This window comes from Oreochromis aureus, linkage group 19 (genome assembly GCF_013358895.1).
Source record: "Oreochromis aureus strain Israel breed Guangdong linkage group 19, ZZ_aureus, whole genome shotgun sequence".
Lineage (NCBI taxonomy): Eukaryota > Metazoa > Chordata > Actinopteri > Cichliformes > Cichlidae > Oreochromis > Oreochromis aureus.
Window position 1 is genome coordinate 29,113,606 of NC_052960.1, and position 18,065 is coordinate 29,131,670.

Consider the following 18,065-nt stretch of genomic DNA (forward strand, 5'->3'; position numbering starts at 1 on the left):
TCTCCTCCTTTGGCCAGCCTATTACCCCAGCAGGGTACCTGATCACGGGCAGGGCGTAGGTGTTGATGGCCCGGATCTTGTTCTTACCGTTCAGCTGACTCCTCAGGACTTGCCTGACCCTCTGCAGGTACTTGGTGGTTGCAGCTTTTCTAGAGGCCTCTTCATGGTTCCAATTCGCCTGTGGGATCCCCAGGTACTTGTAACTGTCCTCTATGTCTACAATGTTGCCTTCTGGTAGTTCAGTCCCCTCAGTTCTGACTACCTTCCTTCTCTTTGATTTCTGGATATCAGCCACCTCCTCTATCTGCCGGTGGTACATACCGTGCAGGGGCCTGTCCTTCCATGATGGTTCCTCGTCTCCCTCCTCTTTCTTGGGTTTCTGCTGCCTGAGGTATTCACTGAGCACTCGGTCAGTTGGGGCCATCTTCCCAATGTATTCTTGGATGTTTGTTGTCTCATCCTGGACTGTGGTGCTGACACTCACCAGGCCAGGACTCACCAGGCCAACAGGACTACAAGATCAACAGGACCCTAAGAGCCTTCATCAGGAACTCAATGGGGATGCGGCATACAACACCAGAGGCCAACTCCAAGCCCATAGCACAAGTCACCATCAAGTGCGGGATCTACCAAGGAGATGCTCTGTCCCCACTGCTGTTCTGCATAGGCCTGAACCCCCTCAGTGAGATCATTAACAAGACTGGCTACGGATACCGACTACGGAACGGAGCAGTTGTCAGCCACCTCCTGTACATGGATGACATCAAGCTGTATACCAAGAGTGAACGAGACATCGATTCACTGATCCACACTACCAGGCTATACAGCAATGACATTGGAATGTCGTTTGGACTGGAGAAGTGTAGTCGGATGGTAACAAAGAGAGGGAAGGTAGTCAGAACTGAGGGGATCGAACTACCAGAAGGCAACATTGCAGACATAGAGGACAGTTACAAGTACCTGGGGATCCCACAGGCGAATTGGAACCATGAAGAGGCCTCTAGAAAAGCTGCAACCACCAAGTACCTGCAGAGGGTCAGGCAAGTCCTGAGGAGTCAGCTGAACAGTAAGAACAAGATCCGGGCCATCAACACCTACGCCCTGCCCGTGATCAGGTACCCTGCTGGGGTAATAGGCTGGCCAAAGGAGGAGATAGAAGCCACTGACATAAAGACAAGAAAGCTCCTTACCATGTGTGGAGGGTTTCACCCCGAGGCTGTATGCTAAGCGGAAGGAAGGGGGCCGGGGACTGGTGAGTGTCAGCACCACAGTCCAGGATGAGACAACGAACATCCAAGAATACATTGCGAAGATGGCCCCAACTGACCGAGTGCTCAGTGAATACCTCAGGCAGCAGAAACCCAAGAAAGAGGAGGGAGACGAGGAACCATCATGGAAGGACAGGCCCCTGCACGGTATGTACCACCGGCAGATAGAGGAGGTGGCTGATATCCAGAAATCCTACCAGTGGCTGGACAAAGCTGGACTGAAAGACAGCACAGAGGCACTAATCATGGCAGCACAAGAACAAGCTCTGAATATAAGATCCATAGAGGCTGGGGTCTATCACACCAGGCAAGACCCCAGGTGCAGGCTGTGTAAAGATGCCCCAGAGACAATCCAGCACATAACAGCAGGGTGCAAGATGCTAGCAGGCAAGGCATACATGGAATGCCATAACCAAGTGGCCGGCATAGTGTACAGGAACATCTGTGCCGAGTATAACCTGGAAGTCCCGAGGTCAAAATGGGAGATGCCCCCAAGGGTGATGGAGAATGACCGAGCTAAGATCCTGTGGAACTTCCAGATACAGAGGGACAAAATGGTGGTGGCTAACCAACCGGACATAGTGGTGGTAGACAAACAGAAGAAGACGGCTGTAGTGATCGATGTAGCGGTTCCGAATGACAGCAATATCAGGAAGAAGGAACACGAGAAGCTGGAGAAATACCAAGGGCTCAGAGAAGAGCTTGAGAGGATGTGGAGGGTGCAGGTAACGGTGGTCCCCGTGGTAATCGGAGCACTAGGTGCGGTGACTCCCAAGATAGGCGAGTGGCTCCAGCAGATCCCGGGAACAACATCGGAGATCTATGTCCAGAATAGCGCAGTCCTGGGAACAGCTAAGATACTGCGCAGGACCCTCAAGCTCCCAGGCCTCTGGTAGAGGACCCGAGCTTGAAGGATAAACCGCCCGCAGGGACGAGATGGGTGTTTTTTTTTTAATATATATATATATATACATATATATAAAACATACATATATATAAAAAAAAAAAACCTTTTTCAACCTTTTCTTTAGTATTTTTTATTTTTATTTTATGAACTTTCAAACATCAGTATTTCAGAAACTGTACCATCATTGTAGACAAACGTTGCCACATGCTGTTTAAATTTACAAATGTGCATTATTCAGAACTTCACATATTTCACTTTTGTGGTCAGTGTTACACCGGCTATAGCCTTGACACTGAAGAGCTGACAGGCCACACAACAGGAGGCTAATGCCTACTACCTATACTCAACTATCACTTTTATTATAACACTACCAGAGCATGAAATTCATCCCAAGAGCGGCTTAGAGGAGAAACAAGCCGTAGAATTATTTACTGAATATATTGTGTTCACAATCTAGCTGGCCCAAATTGTGGTTTATGAGCTATCGTTACTGCATGGCAGTAGTATGCTGCCTGTTAACGAGTGCATTAACAGGCTTTCTAAGGGTAGCAGTTTGATAGCCAGCTGTGTAATGAATATATTTTTGAAGCATTTGTGGAAAAATGCCACTATGCTACATCCTGGTCTGACTGACCTATCAGGGGTTTCAACTAAAGTCATGTTAGGAGAGGGGTATCTAATTATGTTGCTTAAATATGTTAAACAAACAATAGACAATGTTAATTTGCTGGTGAGGACAGGGAAAATGACATGAACAGTACATATACTTTGTGGCACATTTAAGATTAAGGACAGATATAAAGATGTTGAAAATCAGACATTAACTATTTTGCACCCCCTTTTTGTCACAGAACAGATTGTAGAGATTCTTAAAGCATACTCATTTCAATTAGTTCAAATGAGTATGTTTGAGAGGACCTAATGGTATCCTCCAAGATGAGGATGCACAAAAGCTGCTCAAATTGAGTTTTATCTTAAACTTTTGTCACAACATACTTGCACATTGTAAATATGATCATTTTCATACGAACAACTCAAATAATCCTTTGTATTGTTCATACCTGGAGCACAATGTTATCATAAACATAAGAGTTTTGGTCTCAGGAGTCATACACAGTATTAAGTCTTTAAAAAAATCTTGATTCATAGCAATAACACTTTTGATGAAACCATCACTTTAGGTAATGGAAGCTCTACAATCTCAAAGGCTCGTGTCAGGTCTCTTTGTCTTTTGAGCGCCGACTGAGTTTGGTAGTGATGCAGTATTTTGCTGAGTGTCCTTACAGAAGTACACAGCAGGGTTTTTACAAGCCCACATTGTCACTTCTCCTCCCCCTCCTGCTTTTCCAGGACTCGAAGTCAACAGCTGGCTGTTAAGCCCTGCACGACTCAGGTAGCGGTCTTTTATCCTCTCTGCATTGTTAAACCGGGCCTCGTGGTTCTGAGTTTGGCTGGAGAGGTATGCAGCAATATTTCTGGTCCGATAGCCCTCCTCTCTACTGCGTCCCAGTAACATGGCTATATTTGGGTTCCTCAGAGCATAGATCAGAGGGTTAATGGCTCCGTTTGCCCAAGCTAGCCAGATGGCCACTGTGTCCATTGCAGGATTAAATGTGTAGTCCCCTGTAGCAGTAACTAGCCCCATTAGACAATATGGCCCCCGGCAAAAAATAATGAAAACAATCATTATCAGAACTGTGGTGGCTGTTCGCATTTCACTGTAAAATCGAAGTAAGTATGCATATGTGGTCACAGGCCTGACTCGTATTTCTGAGAGCCGAACAGTCTTACAAATGTTGTAATGACAAAAGCACATCAGGCAAAAAGGCAGTAAATAACATACAATGATCAGACAGATGCTATAAGCTGTTCCCATGAGTGAGGTACCAGAGTGGAACACATACATGCAGTGGTAAAAACCTTGCTTATGGATTTCTTTAGGTGTTCGGACTACCAGATACCAAGGCAGAGAGAAAATTACAGCAGTTAACCACACTGCAATCAATAACTGGGCTGCTTTCTGTCTGCCTATTTTAGCCTGTGGTTGTCTGACAATGGAATAGTACCTATCAAAGGAGATCAAAGTCATAGTCAGGGTGGAGATAATACCAAAGCAGGTGTTCAAACACCCATTGGCAACACAGAAACGATCCCCAAACATCCAGACTCCATCCTTAGTGAAAAGCATAACAAAGGAGAATGGCAGACACAAGACAGCCGTGAGGAAGTCCGATAGCGACAGCGACATGATAAAAGCATTAGTCACTGTTCGAAGTTGCCTGTGCTTGATGATAATGATGACAACTGCTGAATTACCAAGACTGGAGAGAAGGAATACAGACAGCAGTATCAGTGCCTGAGCTGCGACTATGATTCCCTGAAGAACAGAGTTACTCTCATCAGCACTCAGCACAGACGGGTTTAGTTCCTGATGGGTATGACCAAATTCACTTCCTCTTTGGTCTTTATGGTCTGACAGGTTTCCTGGGGTTTGCACTATAGTCTCTGTAGTGGTAGCCATGAGGTTGGTCACCATGGAAATAACCCTAAAGAAGAAGATGGAGAAATTATTGTTCAAAAAACTATGGACACAATGTTTTCATTGCTTCTTACAGCTAATAATGTTCATAAAAAAGCATTTCAGAAGGCAGGGTGTTGTTTCGTCTGATACCAGGTTTATACTATACCCGAATTTCAATAAAAATGTAAAAAACGGTTTTTACTGTCTGTGTACTCATGCTTTCACTTCTCTAATAATGAATTCTGTGAAATAAAGTGCAGTAAAGGAACTTAGCTAATTCTCATCAATTAGGCCACATTATGATTTGCATTAAACTTTGAATTCTGAGAGCAGTACTGTGAAACTGTGATACTCTGGAACTGTTGTACTCTTTGTAATACTTTTGTTAAGGTTTTAGATATAGTTTGGCAGTAATATTTTTTTTTCATCAACTTGACAGTTGTAGTACTAGCTGCTAAGAGCAATTAACGCTTGCTTAATTGCCTATCTAAGTAAGGATGAAGGTGGAGCCTGTCCTAGCTTTATTGGGTAAGAGGCTGGATATATCCTGAAGAGGTCACCAGCCTATTTCAGGGCAGGCACAGAGAGACAAACATTAGTACCAACAACTAAGAAAGTCTTGTACAACACTGGAGTAAGTCAAAAAGAAGCCCCACAGGTAAAATAGAAAAAAACACAGATTCTTCCTGTTATGAAACAGCAGTGTTAATCATTGCACTACTAAGTTAACATTTAACCTCTTGGTTAAGAATATGTTAATATAAAGGCACTTGGTTCTGTGAGTAATCTTAATCATAAAGCTATGTTTCATTATTTTCTCTTTTTCTGTCAACATATACTTATATAACTTTAGTATGTTGAACTATACTATTCAATTCAATTGTTTTATTTATACAGCACCAAATAACAACAACAGTTGCCTCAAGGTACTTTATATTGTAAAGTAGAGCCTACAATAATACATACAGAGGAAAACCCAACAATCATATGACCCCCTATGAGCAAGCACTTTGGCGACAGTGGGAAGGAAAAACTCCCTTTTAACAGGAAGAAACCTCTGACAGAACCAGGCTCAGGAAGGGGCGGGGCCATGTGCCGCGACAGGTTTGGGGTGAGAGAAGGAAGACAGGACAAAGACATGCTGTGGACGAGAGACAGAGATTAATAACAAGTATGATTCAGCAGATACATCACTGAAGATGCGTACCGGTGGATCCAGGAGATGTGTCTTTTATAGTTAAACTCTGGTTGAGCCAGTGACGCCTAGGAAGAGACTAGGTGACAACCAAGAAAAGTTTGGTGACCAGTGGAGAGACAGATGACAGCTATGGCTCCAGGGGCAGGGTGGGCTAGCATCCCGGTCTGCAGTTTTCGTGAGAAAGCACCCCAAAAAGCTACGGAAAGCCCTAAAGAAAGATACCCCCAGGAGATCCCGAGAGGGGGGGAGGATGAGGTCTCCAATCGGACGGACTCAAGGTTAACGACCAACGCAATGGAAAGAACTACGAGTAAGACATGTATCTGTGGCAAGCTGTGTAAGAACCAGCGTGGCCTAAAGGTCCATCAGGCCAGAATGAAATGTTTGGAGCAGGAGAGTGAGGTGCAACGCACAGATCCTGAACATGGTGAGACGCAGGAGGAGCCCGGCCAGGAGCCACCCCACAGAGCCCAGTCCCTCCACGCACCGGACTCTTCCAATCCAAGCAGTGTAGTTCCACAACAGCGGATTAAGTGGCCCCCAGCCAGCAGCCGGAGCGAGTGGCAGAAGTTTGATGAGGATGTCTCCAACATCATACAAGCTGTGGCCAAAAGAGATGCTGACAGCAGGCTTAAAACAATGACCACCATCATAGTCAGCTACGCCTCAGAAAGGTTCGGCCTGACCGAGAAGTGTAACAACAAGACCCCTTACACCATGAACCGCAGGGCCATGAAGATTCATCGACTGCGCCAGGAGCTTAGGAGCCTTAAGAAGCAGTTCAAGAACGCTGATGCGGAGGATAAGCAAGCTTTAGAGGAACTGCATAACATCTTGCGGAAGAAGCTGATTACCCTCCACAGAGCAGAATGGCACAGGAAGCGGGGAAGAGAGAGAGCCAGGAAACGTGCAGCTTTTATTGTTGATCCCTTTCGCTTTTCCAAACAATTGCTTGGGGTTAAGCGAAGTGGCCAGTTGGAGTGCTCAGCAGAGGAGGTGAATAACTTCCTTCATGAGACCACGAGTGACCCACTGAGGGAACAAGACTTGGGACCGAACGAAGCTCTCATCAACCCTGCCCCACCATCAGTAGAGTTCAAGTTGACGGAGCCAAGTTTGAAGGAGGTGTGTGAGGTCATCAAGGCAGCCCGCTCAGCATCCTCCCCAGGTCCCAGTGGTGTACCCTACCTTGTTTATAAGCGCTGCCCAGAGCTGCTTCGCCACCTGTGGAAGATCTTAAAGGTGATATGGCGGAGAGGGAGAGTTGCTGATCAGTGGAAGTGCACAGAGGAAGTCTGGATTCCCAAAGAGGAGGACTCGAAAAACATAAACCAGTTTCGGAGCATCTCTCTATTGAGCGTGGAGGGGAAGGTGTTTTTTAGCGTTGTCTCCCGGAGATTGACCGAGTTTCTCCTCAGAAACAATTACATTGATCCATCAGTTCAGAAGGGGGGGATCCCAGGAGTTCCTGGTTGCTTAGAGCACACTGGCGTAGTTACACACCTAATAAGAGAAGCCCATGAGAACAGAGGCGACCTAGCTGTATTGTGGCTGGACCTGACTAATGCGTATGGGTCGATCCCACACAAACTGGTTGAGCATGCTTTACACCTCCACCATGTCCCCAGCAAGATCAAGGACCTGATCCTGGACTATTACGCCAATTTCAGGCTTAGGGTCACTTCTGGGGCAGTTACTTCAGGCTGGCACCGCCTCGGAAAAGGTATAATAACAGGCTGTACCATATCAGTTACGCTCTTTGCCCTTGAAATGAACATGGTGGTAAAGGGTGCTGAGGTGGAGTGCAGAGGGCCACTAACAAGGTCAGGTGTTCGTCAGCCCCCTATCAGAGCCTATATGGATGACCTCACCATCACAACATCATCAGTCCCAGGGTGTAGGTGGATCTTGCAAGGACTTGAGAGACTCATCTCATGGGCAAGGATGAGTTTTAAACCTTCCAAGTCAGTACCAATCTATGGTACTGAAGAAGGGTAAGGTGACGGACAAGTTCCGGTTCTCAATCTCAGGAACCATTATTCCATCCATAACGGAACAACCAGTCAAGAGCTTGGGGAAACTCTTTGACTCCAGCCTGAAAGACTCTATTGCCATTCAGAAGGCAAATGAGGAGCTGGGAGCGTGGCTTATTAAGGTGGATAAGTCCGGCCTGCCTGGAAGATTTAAAGCCTGGATCTACCAGCATTCCATCCTGCCCTGAATCCTGTGGGGTACTTCCCAAAGGCCCAGGTCAGCAGGGCACAGGGAAATTAGAGACACCAGCTACTCCAGGAAGAGGTCCGAGCAGGTGTGGAGGAGGAGCAAGTAAGTAGAGCTGTAGGCCTTAAGCGGCAGGGAGCATGGACACGGTGGGAGAGCACCTTGCAGCGCAAGGTCACCTGGGCAAACATCATGCAGGCAGACTTCCACCGGATCCAATTCCTAGTGCAGGCAGTATACGACACTCTGCCAAGCCCAGCAAACCTCCATCTGTGGGGGAAGAGCGAGACACCTGTCTGTCCCCTGTGCTCTGGAAGAGGGACCCTAGAACACCTCCTCAGCAGCTGCCCAAGGGCCCTGGCTGATGGTCGGTATTGTTGGCGGCACGACCAGGTGCTCAGAGTAGTTGCTGAAAAGATTGCCTCAGCAATCAGCACCAGCAAGCACCATCATGCTCCGAGGAAGGCAATCTCTTTCATTAAGGCTGGAGAGAAACCCCAGGTTTAACAACATTTAACAACCAGCCTCCTCAACACAGCCTCTGATTGGCAGCTACAGGCTGACCTGAGTAAACAGCTAAAGTTCCCCCAGAACATTGCAAAAACATCCCTCCGGCCAGAAATGATAATTATTTCTGAGGCCTCAAAACAGCTGATCATGCTGGAACTCACAGTGCCCTGGGAAGGGCGGATCGAGGAGGCCAATGAAAGGAAACAAGGAAAGTACCAGGAACTAGTGCAGGAGTGCAGGGGAAGGGGCTGGAAGACTTTCTATGAGCCCATAGAAGTGGGTTGTAGGGGCTTTGCAGGACAATCACTCTGCAAAGTCCTAGGCCGGCTGGGCGTGGATGGGGCAGCCAAGAAGAGGGCCATCCAGGCTGTGAGCGAAGCAGCAGAGAAAGCCACAAGGTGGCTGTGGATCAAGAGGGCTGATCCGTGGGTAGCTACTGATGCATAAAGTCGGGCCTGATCACCCCCGGCTGGGTCGCTTGGGCGAGGGTGTATGATGTTGTGAGACCCGAAACACCTGATGACCCCAGGATACATCACTGAAGATGCGTACCGGTGCATCCAGGAGGTGTGTCTTTTATAGCAGAGAGGTCTATTAACACATAGGGAGTGAGAAAGGTGACTGAAGAAGAAACACTCAGTGCATTCCCCAGCAGCCTACACGTATTGAAGCATAACTAAGGGAGGATTCAGGGTCACCTGATCCAGCCCTAACTATATGCTTTAGTAAAAAGGAAAGTTTGAAGCCTAATCTTAAAAGTAGAGATAGTGTCTGTCTCCTGAATCCAAACTGGAAGCTGGTTCCACAGAAGAGGGGCCTGAAAACTGAAGGCTCTCCCTCCCATTCTACTTTTAAATACTCTAGGAACAACAAGTAAGCCTGCAGTGTGAGAGCGAAGTGCTCTAATGGGGTGATATGGTACTACAAGGTCATTAAGATAAGATGGAGCCTGATTATTTAAGACGTTGTATGTGAGGAGCAGGATTTTGAATGCAATTCTGGATTTTACAGGAAGCCAATGAAGGGAAGCCAAAACAGGAGAAATCTGCTCTCTCTTTCTAGTCCCTGTCAGTACTCTTGCTGCAGCATTTTGGATTAACTGAAGGCTTTTCAGCGAGTTTTTAGGACTTCCTGATAATAATGAATTACAGTAGTCCAGCCTGGAAGTAATAAATGCATGAACTAGTTTTTCAGCGTCACTCTGAGACAGGATATTTCTAATTTTAGAGATGTTGTGCAAATGGAAGAAAGCAGTCCTACATATTTGTTTAATATGTCCATTGAAGGACATGTCTTGGTCAGAAATGACTTCAAGGTTCCTCACAGCGTTACTGGAGGCCAAGGTAATGCCATCCAGTGTAAGAATCTGGTTAGATACCATATTTCTAAGATTTTCAGGGCCGAGCACAATAACCTCAGTGTGATGTGAATTAAGAAGCAGAAAGTTAGCGGCCTTCTTTAAGACATTCCTGCAGTTTAACTAATTGGTGTGTTATTTGGCTTCATGGATAGATAGAGCTGGGTGTCATCTGCATAGCAGTGAAAATATATACTATGTCTTCTGATGATACTGCCTAAGGGAAGAATGTATAATGTAAACAGAACTGGTGCTAGCACTGAACCCTGTGGAACTCCATAATTAACCTTAGTGTGTGAAGAGGACTCTCCATTTACATGAACAAATTGGAGTCTATTAGATAGATATGATACAAACCACTGCAGTGCAGTACCTGTAATACCTACAGCGTGCTCTAACCGCGCTAAGAGGATATTATGGTCAACAGTATCGAACGCTGCACTGAGGTCTAGCAGGACAACCACAGAGATGAGTCCACTGTCAGAGGCCATAAGAAGATCATTTGTAACCTTCACTAAAGCTGTTTCTGTGCTGTGATGAGCTCTGAAACCTGACTGAAACTCTTCAAATAAGCCATTCCTCTGCAGATGATCTGTTAGCTGTTTGACAACTACTCTTTCAAGGATGTTTGATATGAAAGGAAGGTTGGAGACTGGCCTATAATTAGCTAAGACAGCTGGGTCTAGAGATGGCTTTTTAAAGTAAAGGTTTAACTACAGCCAGCTTGAAGGCCTGTGGTATATAGCTGATTATTAGAGATAGGTTGATCATATTTAAGATTGAAGCATTAATTAATGGCAGGACTTCTTGATGCATTCTCAATCATCCACGAAAGTAAATCTCCAAAAGTTGATTCTGTTCATCTGGACGTAGCGTTTTGTGGGAGAAACGTTTTGTCACTCATCCAAGTGACTTCTTCAGTCTCGACTCCCAGTCTCGACTCCCCAATCTTATAGACAGTGAATGGTACTCATGGCCATTGATCAGTGGGTTTTGGTAAGTGGTTGTTGATCAATGGTCATGAGAATTTGCATAATTAAGATTAAGAAACTGGCCTCCCAGCCCATTGTTCCTTCAGTAGGCTGGTTTCAGTCATTATGCAAATGTACTGTCTATAAGATTGGGGAAACCTGCAGTCAGTTGAGACTGAAGAAGTCACTTGGATGAGTGACGAAACGTTTCTCCCACAAAACGCTACGTCCAGATGAACAGAATCAACTTTTGGAAATGGCAGGACTTCTTTGAGCAGTTTTGTAGGAATGGGGTCTAAAAGACACTTTGATGGTTTGGAGGAAGTAATTATTGAAGTTAACTCAGAAAGATCAATTGGAGAAAAAGACTACAATTCAATGGTACTGAAAGTAGCTGTAGATCAGGGGTCTTGCTTCGAGGGCCGGTGTCCTGCAGGTTTTAGATATCACCTTGGGTCAACACACCTGAATCAAATGATTAGTTCATTACCAGGCCTCTGGAGAACTTCAAGACATACTGAGGAGGTAATTTAGCCATTTAAATCAGCTGTGTTGGATCAAGAACACATATAAAACCTGCAGGACACCGGCCCTCGAGGCCTGGAGTTCGAGACCCCTGCTGTAAATAATGTTACATCTGTGAGATGAATATGAGTAATTTCTTCTCTAATTGTTAAAATGTTATTTGTGAAGAAGTTCGAGAAGTCATTACTAGTTAAGGTTAAAGGGATGGTTGGCTCAACAGTGCTCTGACTGTTTGTCAGCCTGGCTACAGTGCTGAAGAGAAACCTGGGGTTGTTCTTATTTTCTTCAATCAGTGATGAATAGTAAGATGTTCTGGCTTTGCGGAGGGCTTTCTTATAAAGCAGCAAACTATTTCTCCAGGCTAAATGATGATCTTCTAAATTTGTTACACACCATTTGCTTGTAAATGTAAATGTTATCAGGAAATGATCAGACAGCAGAGGGTTTTCAGGAAACACTGTTAAATGTTCAGTTTCTATGCCATATGTTAAAACAAGATCTAGAGTGTGATTAAAGTGGTGGGTGGGTTCTTTTACATTTTGAGAGAAGCCAATTGAGTCTAATAACAGATTAAATGCCATGTTGAGGCTGTCATTTTTAGCATCTACATGGATGTTAAAATCACCTACAATAATTATTTTATCTGAGCTGAGCACTAAATCAGATACAAAGTCTGAGAAATCCAACAGAAACTCTGTGTAAGGCCCAGGTGGACGATAGATGATAACAAATAAGACTTTACAGACATTACATTTAATAAAATAATTTGGGGATCTAAAGAAATGTGAATAAAACTAATTAGCAACACTATAGTTTAATTTGATAAAAAAAAAATACACCTTTAACAAGAGTTATTGTGTTTTTGTTTCATGCCCTGAGTGAGCTGTTGTAAAAGGCCTGAATGTTTGACTCCACCACTAATATCCATGGGTTCTTTTTTAAGCAGTCAGCTCTAAGAATTCATATCAGTTCTGTCGATGCTGTTGTCAGACTAAGAGGGCCCTGAGATCTCAGAAAGCAAGGGCACTATTGGTGCTATTCCTTGTGTAAATACAAGGAATAGCACCAATCTGGTGCTATCAGTATCTGCTGATAACTCATTTAATTATACCGTAGCTACAGTGATTTGGAAAAGACACAACTTTTAAGCTAGTGTTGGAAAATTAAAAGAAAATCTGTTTACTATACTACAAAGCTAGTTAGTAATTGTAAGTGTACCCTTGTGTTATTAGAAACAAAATCTTTACTTAAACATCATTAAACTGAATATCAACTAAATATGTTTAGTCCTCTCGATTCATTCAGTTGGCTGCTGAATTTTAGTGACAGTCACATGCAAATTTGCATAGTTGTTTATTTCTATGAAAGCATAAAAGATGGAAAAGGCACACTATGCCGCAGGCCCGTCCTCAAATGCAACTCTGTTGATGAAGCAAGAAAAAAAAGCCACATCCCTTGCTTCAGACACACATTCAGATTAGAGTTGGTTCCCTGATTGCTTAAGTATCTGGTGATAACTTGTTTAATCATGGTCTTTATCCTCATTGTCTCCAAGACAATGAGACAGTTTCCAACATGGGAAAGGAAAACAAGTAGACCACTGTTAAATGGATCCATTTTGTTGGACATTTTTTGTTTGTAAATAGCTCTGTGAGCACTCCATGCTTGCTGCATCATAGAGCCTTTCTGTCTTTACCTATATGCCATTTCAATAACACTTCACAGTTGAATGAATGAAGCCCACCTTTAAGGACTATGACATCACTGAGTGATTCTTAGATTAACTCAAGGAAGGAAAGCATCATCAGTACATATTCATGCAGATATAACCTTCCTGTCACATGAATCTGTTTTAGCTGTTACACAAAACAGAACAACTTCTCTACAAAAAATATGCACAATGCAAAAAAGAGAAACAAGGATAATACACAATATTTGGTATTGTGAACACACAAATAAATTCTTTTTAAAACCACAAGTTATGAAATTCATGAATTTAGTACAATTTAAAACCACACAGGTGAAATTCAAAGCAATAAATACCATGTTTCCAAGTAATATTCAGAATTTATTTAAGAATAGAGATAGAAGGTACGACGTGAGCGGAAAGGGCAATTGAAAGCAGCCGCGTAAATGGTCTGATTCTTATATACTCTCCTGGAGTATTCAAAGCACTCTATACAACACGCCGTATTCACCCATACACACAAGCACAGTTGTCTATGCTTTGTCAGCGGTGTCTAACCAACATACATTCACGCTCCGATGGATGCATCTGAGAGAAAGTGGAGGTTAGTATCTTGCCCCAGGATATTTGGCATGCAGACTGGGGGAGCCAGGAATCAAACCACCATCCTTCCTATCAGCAAATGACCTACTCTACCTCCTGAGCTACCGTCACCCCATGTGCAGCCAATGCACTTAAAAGCACGTGCATATCAGTTTGTGGAGTGATTTTGTGGAACAGCCCAGACAAAGAAATTAAAGAAAGTAAAAATATTTCACATTTTATGATAATATAAGCAGTACATATTTGATGTGTATAAAAATGAAAGAGATTAGATATTCACATTATGAGTATATAGGTGCTGTTGTATAGAATAAGAATTTCATGATGTTGGTGATATGAAGTATTTGTCTGTAGGTTCAAAGATGTATCTGTACATATGCATGCACATCTATGCATGTGTATATGTATATTTGTATATAGTTGCCATTAGGGATGGGTATCGAAAACCGGTTCTTGTTGAGAACCGGTTCCCACTGTTTCAATTCCTTGGAATTGTTTGCCATTTTTTTAAACGATTCCCTTATCGATTCCAGTCGCCCCGAATGACGTCACCACGTTGCGGAGCGTCATTTACCTGGCAGGAAACACGGCGCCTAAGCGGCTCAAACGCTTAAAAGTTCGGTTATACTTTACGAGAACGGATGACAACAGGGCAACTTGCAATACTTGCAAAGTAGATATTTCATTAAGGGAGGAAACACTACGAATATGTAAAAGCATTTGCTCACAAAACACGCGATGAACTTAAATGAATGTTGTGTTTTTAATTCCGCTCCGGACTCGTGAATCTCAACCCAGCAGCAGCGGTAACGTTCGCACGTCCTCTCCCGTTAATGCGGCAGGTAAATAATCAGCTAACAGTGCATATTATGTTAGCGCGATCTGCCTTATTACAAAACCTGCCATTACTGTGCATTTAGGTGACCGTGATGAGAGAGACAGAGTCTGGCTGGCGCTCGCTGGCAGTTGTCCCTGCAGTCCACCGGTAGCGTCTCTTTTCAGGCCTGAATGTCACCGAGCAGTGACTAAGTTTGTGGTAAAAACCTTGCACCCATTTGCCACAGCAGATGCCCCGATTTTCGGTAAGTGAATGTGTTTAATTGTAGGCAGGGACATTACTGGATATTCTTGTGTAATTGCTACAGAATAATTTATGTTATACTTTGTTATTGCTACAGAAGAATATTTATTTTATTATTTTACATTTACATTTTTTTTTTCCTGGGGACCCTGTGACACCCCATTGAAGAGCCATAGGCTGGATCTCTTAAGATCTCACTGTTGGGTTCGTAAGGCCATGTTACTCCTAAATTTCTATCTTGTTCAAAGAGAAGATATAAAACAAAATTCTAAGCTAATCGACCTTAGTGTTCTCCTTTTTAAAAATAAGAATCGATAAGAGAATCGATAAAGAATCGAATCGTTAAACAGAATCGAAAATGGAATCGGAATCGTTAAAATCTTATCAATACCCATCCCTAGTTGCCATTTTGATTAAGAAATTGTCAACAAGCTTATCTGGATAAGCCTCCTGCTCCCTTTTGTTTTGGTTTCATAGATCATTTTGTTTGAAATGGTTTTCATTTCCATTTATAAAGTTTATAAAGTAAGAAAGAGCTTTCTACAGAATCAAACTGGGATTCACTTTTTGGTCAAAGCTGTAAGCTGATAGTTCGAAGCCACCTGTTGCCTGTTTTTATTTAATGCATTGATGAATACACACAATACACATTTCAAATTGAAATGCATATCTGTCGATGAATTTGTCCTTTGCTCTGTCAATTTTTTGCTTCTTTTTTGCTACTGGTATTTTTTTTAGAAGTACATCGTGGCTACAGTGATTTGGAAAAGACATAACTTCTAAGGTAGTGTTGGAAAATAAAAGGAAATCTGTTTACTATACTACTAAGCTAGTTAGCAGTTGTAAGTGTGCCCTTGTGTTATTAGAAACAAAATCTTTACTTAAACATCATTAAACTGAATATCAGCTAAATACGTTTAGTCCTCACCTCACTGTTATGTTTTCCTCTTATCTGTTAAATAGGCAGGCTGGTTCACATTAGCCTTGTACCTTTGAGGTGCAACCATATCAATAGTCTAAAGCTCGCTGTTCGCTTATGAAGTCTTTATTTGTTCAGTCTTTTCCTCCTTTTACCTCAGTCGTTTTCTTACACTGTCCACACAAACAAGCGATGCCTTTGTGTTAGTCATTTTGCTCCAAACGCCTGTTATACTGATGTGTCCTGAGCTGTTTTCAGCAGAGTCCATCGAGCCTTTTTCTTGCTCTGATCCTTACAGCACACAGCAGGCTCCATGTCCGGGAAAACCACCTTATATTCACACGTCCGTCTAAAAGGACCTTTGTCTAAAAGTACCTATCATGTGCATGATCATGATGTTGAGATGTGGGCCTTTCGAAGCCTTTGTATGGAGAACAAATTCAGTCTATCCTCTTCTTCTATCGCCGTTGTGATCAGCGCCGCTATGAAAAAATTTACACAGTAAATTAAAAAATCGTCGGAGGAAGACCACGGTAGCCACCTTGTTGGTTGATTTAGACCGAAGGCGCAATAAACGGACTGTAAACGAACAAAGCTTCAAGCGAGAGCAGGACGGCTCCAGCATCCATCGCGTCTCTCTCTCAGCTTCTCTACTATAACCTATCTTTCGCTCACTCACTCGAAGAAGCCACGCCTTGTTTGAACGTGCTCAAAACTTGGACCGCCGTCTCATAAAGTTGCTATGGTAACCTGTGAGCAATTTTGCACCATCTGAGTCCATGCATAATGGCATCATCAACATCAAAATACACGCTAATGTTCCCTTACTGGATGTTCTACACACACACACACACACACACACACACACACACACACACACACACATATATATATATTAAACACGCAGCAGATCGTGATAAAAGGGAAGAACGGGCGTTCGGTGAGGAGAGGATAGCAGGGGACTCAGCCCCAGAGCCACGTAATCGTCGCATCGTGGCTTTATTGCCAGAGGAGTTGTTTTCATTAATCTATTAAAATCAAGAACATGAAACAATTTCTTAACCCCGATCATATGAGCTTCAATAATGCAGTATAGGACTTTTCTTCTCAATTGGTAATTGTGTATTTTAATTGTGGGCCAGTGTCCAAAAACTTCCTCGGGCCTTTGCGCGGTCATCCGAACTAAGCAGATAGCACGACGAAGCTGTTTCCTTCCCAAAGCTAGATAAGATTATACAATGCTGAAATCATGCATTTTATTTTTGGCTTTTATAAACAAGGCATTACTGCTACACTCACTGGCCACTTCATTAGTAGCAGGGTAGACCCCCCCGCCTCCCCCTTCAGAACTGCCTTTTTTAAAAAAAAATTTATTGCATAAATTCAACAAGGTGCTGGAAAAACTCTTCAGATTTTTTTCACCACATTGACATGATAGTGTAGCAGGATGGTTAAGCCTGCTCTCAATGAGTAACATGCCCGTTTTGAATATCCTGACCTAGTGCCAGCAGGGGCGCTGTCACCTCCCCCTCTGTGCTCATTGTCGGTCAAATTTCCTGGCATCTGTTGTCGCGCGCTGCTTGACATGGTATGTATGTTGCTTAGTCTTAATCTAATCTACTTAATCTAACTTGGTTGTCCACTTAGAGGCATTTTGCTTTATATCTCCTCTTGCTGCTGAGTCGGGAAGGGCGAATCTAAAGTGTCTGTTGTGGTGGTATCCCCCAGAATTTAAAGTGGCATTCCACGAATTGGAAATTATGTATCGGAATTTCAGGAGCGGGACCACGCCTCCAAACACCCTCCAAACAATTTACAAAAATTACAGGCTCAATTATATTTACTCTATGCAAGGCCAGCCTCTAAGCATGTTATTAGATAAACCATAAAGTGTAACTCAGTGTGTCTCTGTGTTACCTTGTGTGGTAACCTGTCCAGGATGTCCCCTGCTTTTCACTGTATGACAGTTCAGATAGGCTCTCTAAATACACATTTAACATGATTATTAATTGCAACTGGTCACCTATACTGTTCTTTATGATGACTGATGTCCTTTCTGTAATAAATAATTATTTAATCAAAGAATACTAGTGGCAGTACAGCCACTGTGTACTGATAGTTTCTTTGATTATAACCATGCTGTGTATAATAATGAACTGTGTTAACATGGAGCTAAGGAATGCCCATAGGTTAATGGTTTAAATTTAAATACCACATTTATTTTTGTATGAGGGACGGATTACAAAGTCAGTCAAACTATGAACCAAGTAAACATTAGGGCATTCCATATGTTTTACC

General features: G+C 43.3%; 1 protein-coding gene across 2 annotated transcripts; it reads right to left on the reverse strand.

Annotated features, from left to right (window-relative positions):
* Positions 1–2,308: 2,308 nt before the first annotated feature.
* LOC116330210 (G-protein coupled receptor 135) lies at positions 2,309–16,446 on the reverse strand. Of its 2 annotated transcripts, none has more exons than XM_039603018.1 (2): positions 15,923–16,444; positions 2,309–4,721 (listed from the first exon to the last, which is right to left on the reverse strand). In XM_039603018.1, exons 1-2 carry the CDS (start codon positions 16,033–16,035, stop codon positions 3,377–3,379), a joined length of 1,458 nt encoding a protein of 485 aa, XP_039458952.1. In that variant the 5' UTR covers positions 16,036–16,444; the 3' UTR covers positions 2,309–3,376. The 2 variants fall into 2 exon arrangements, 1 of the variants encoding a protein (XP_039458952.1); XR_005609290.1 differs by having other exon boundaries at positions 4,594–4,721; positions 15,777–16,446.
* Between the last annotated feature and the right edge of the window lie 1,619 nt (positions 16,447–18,065).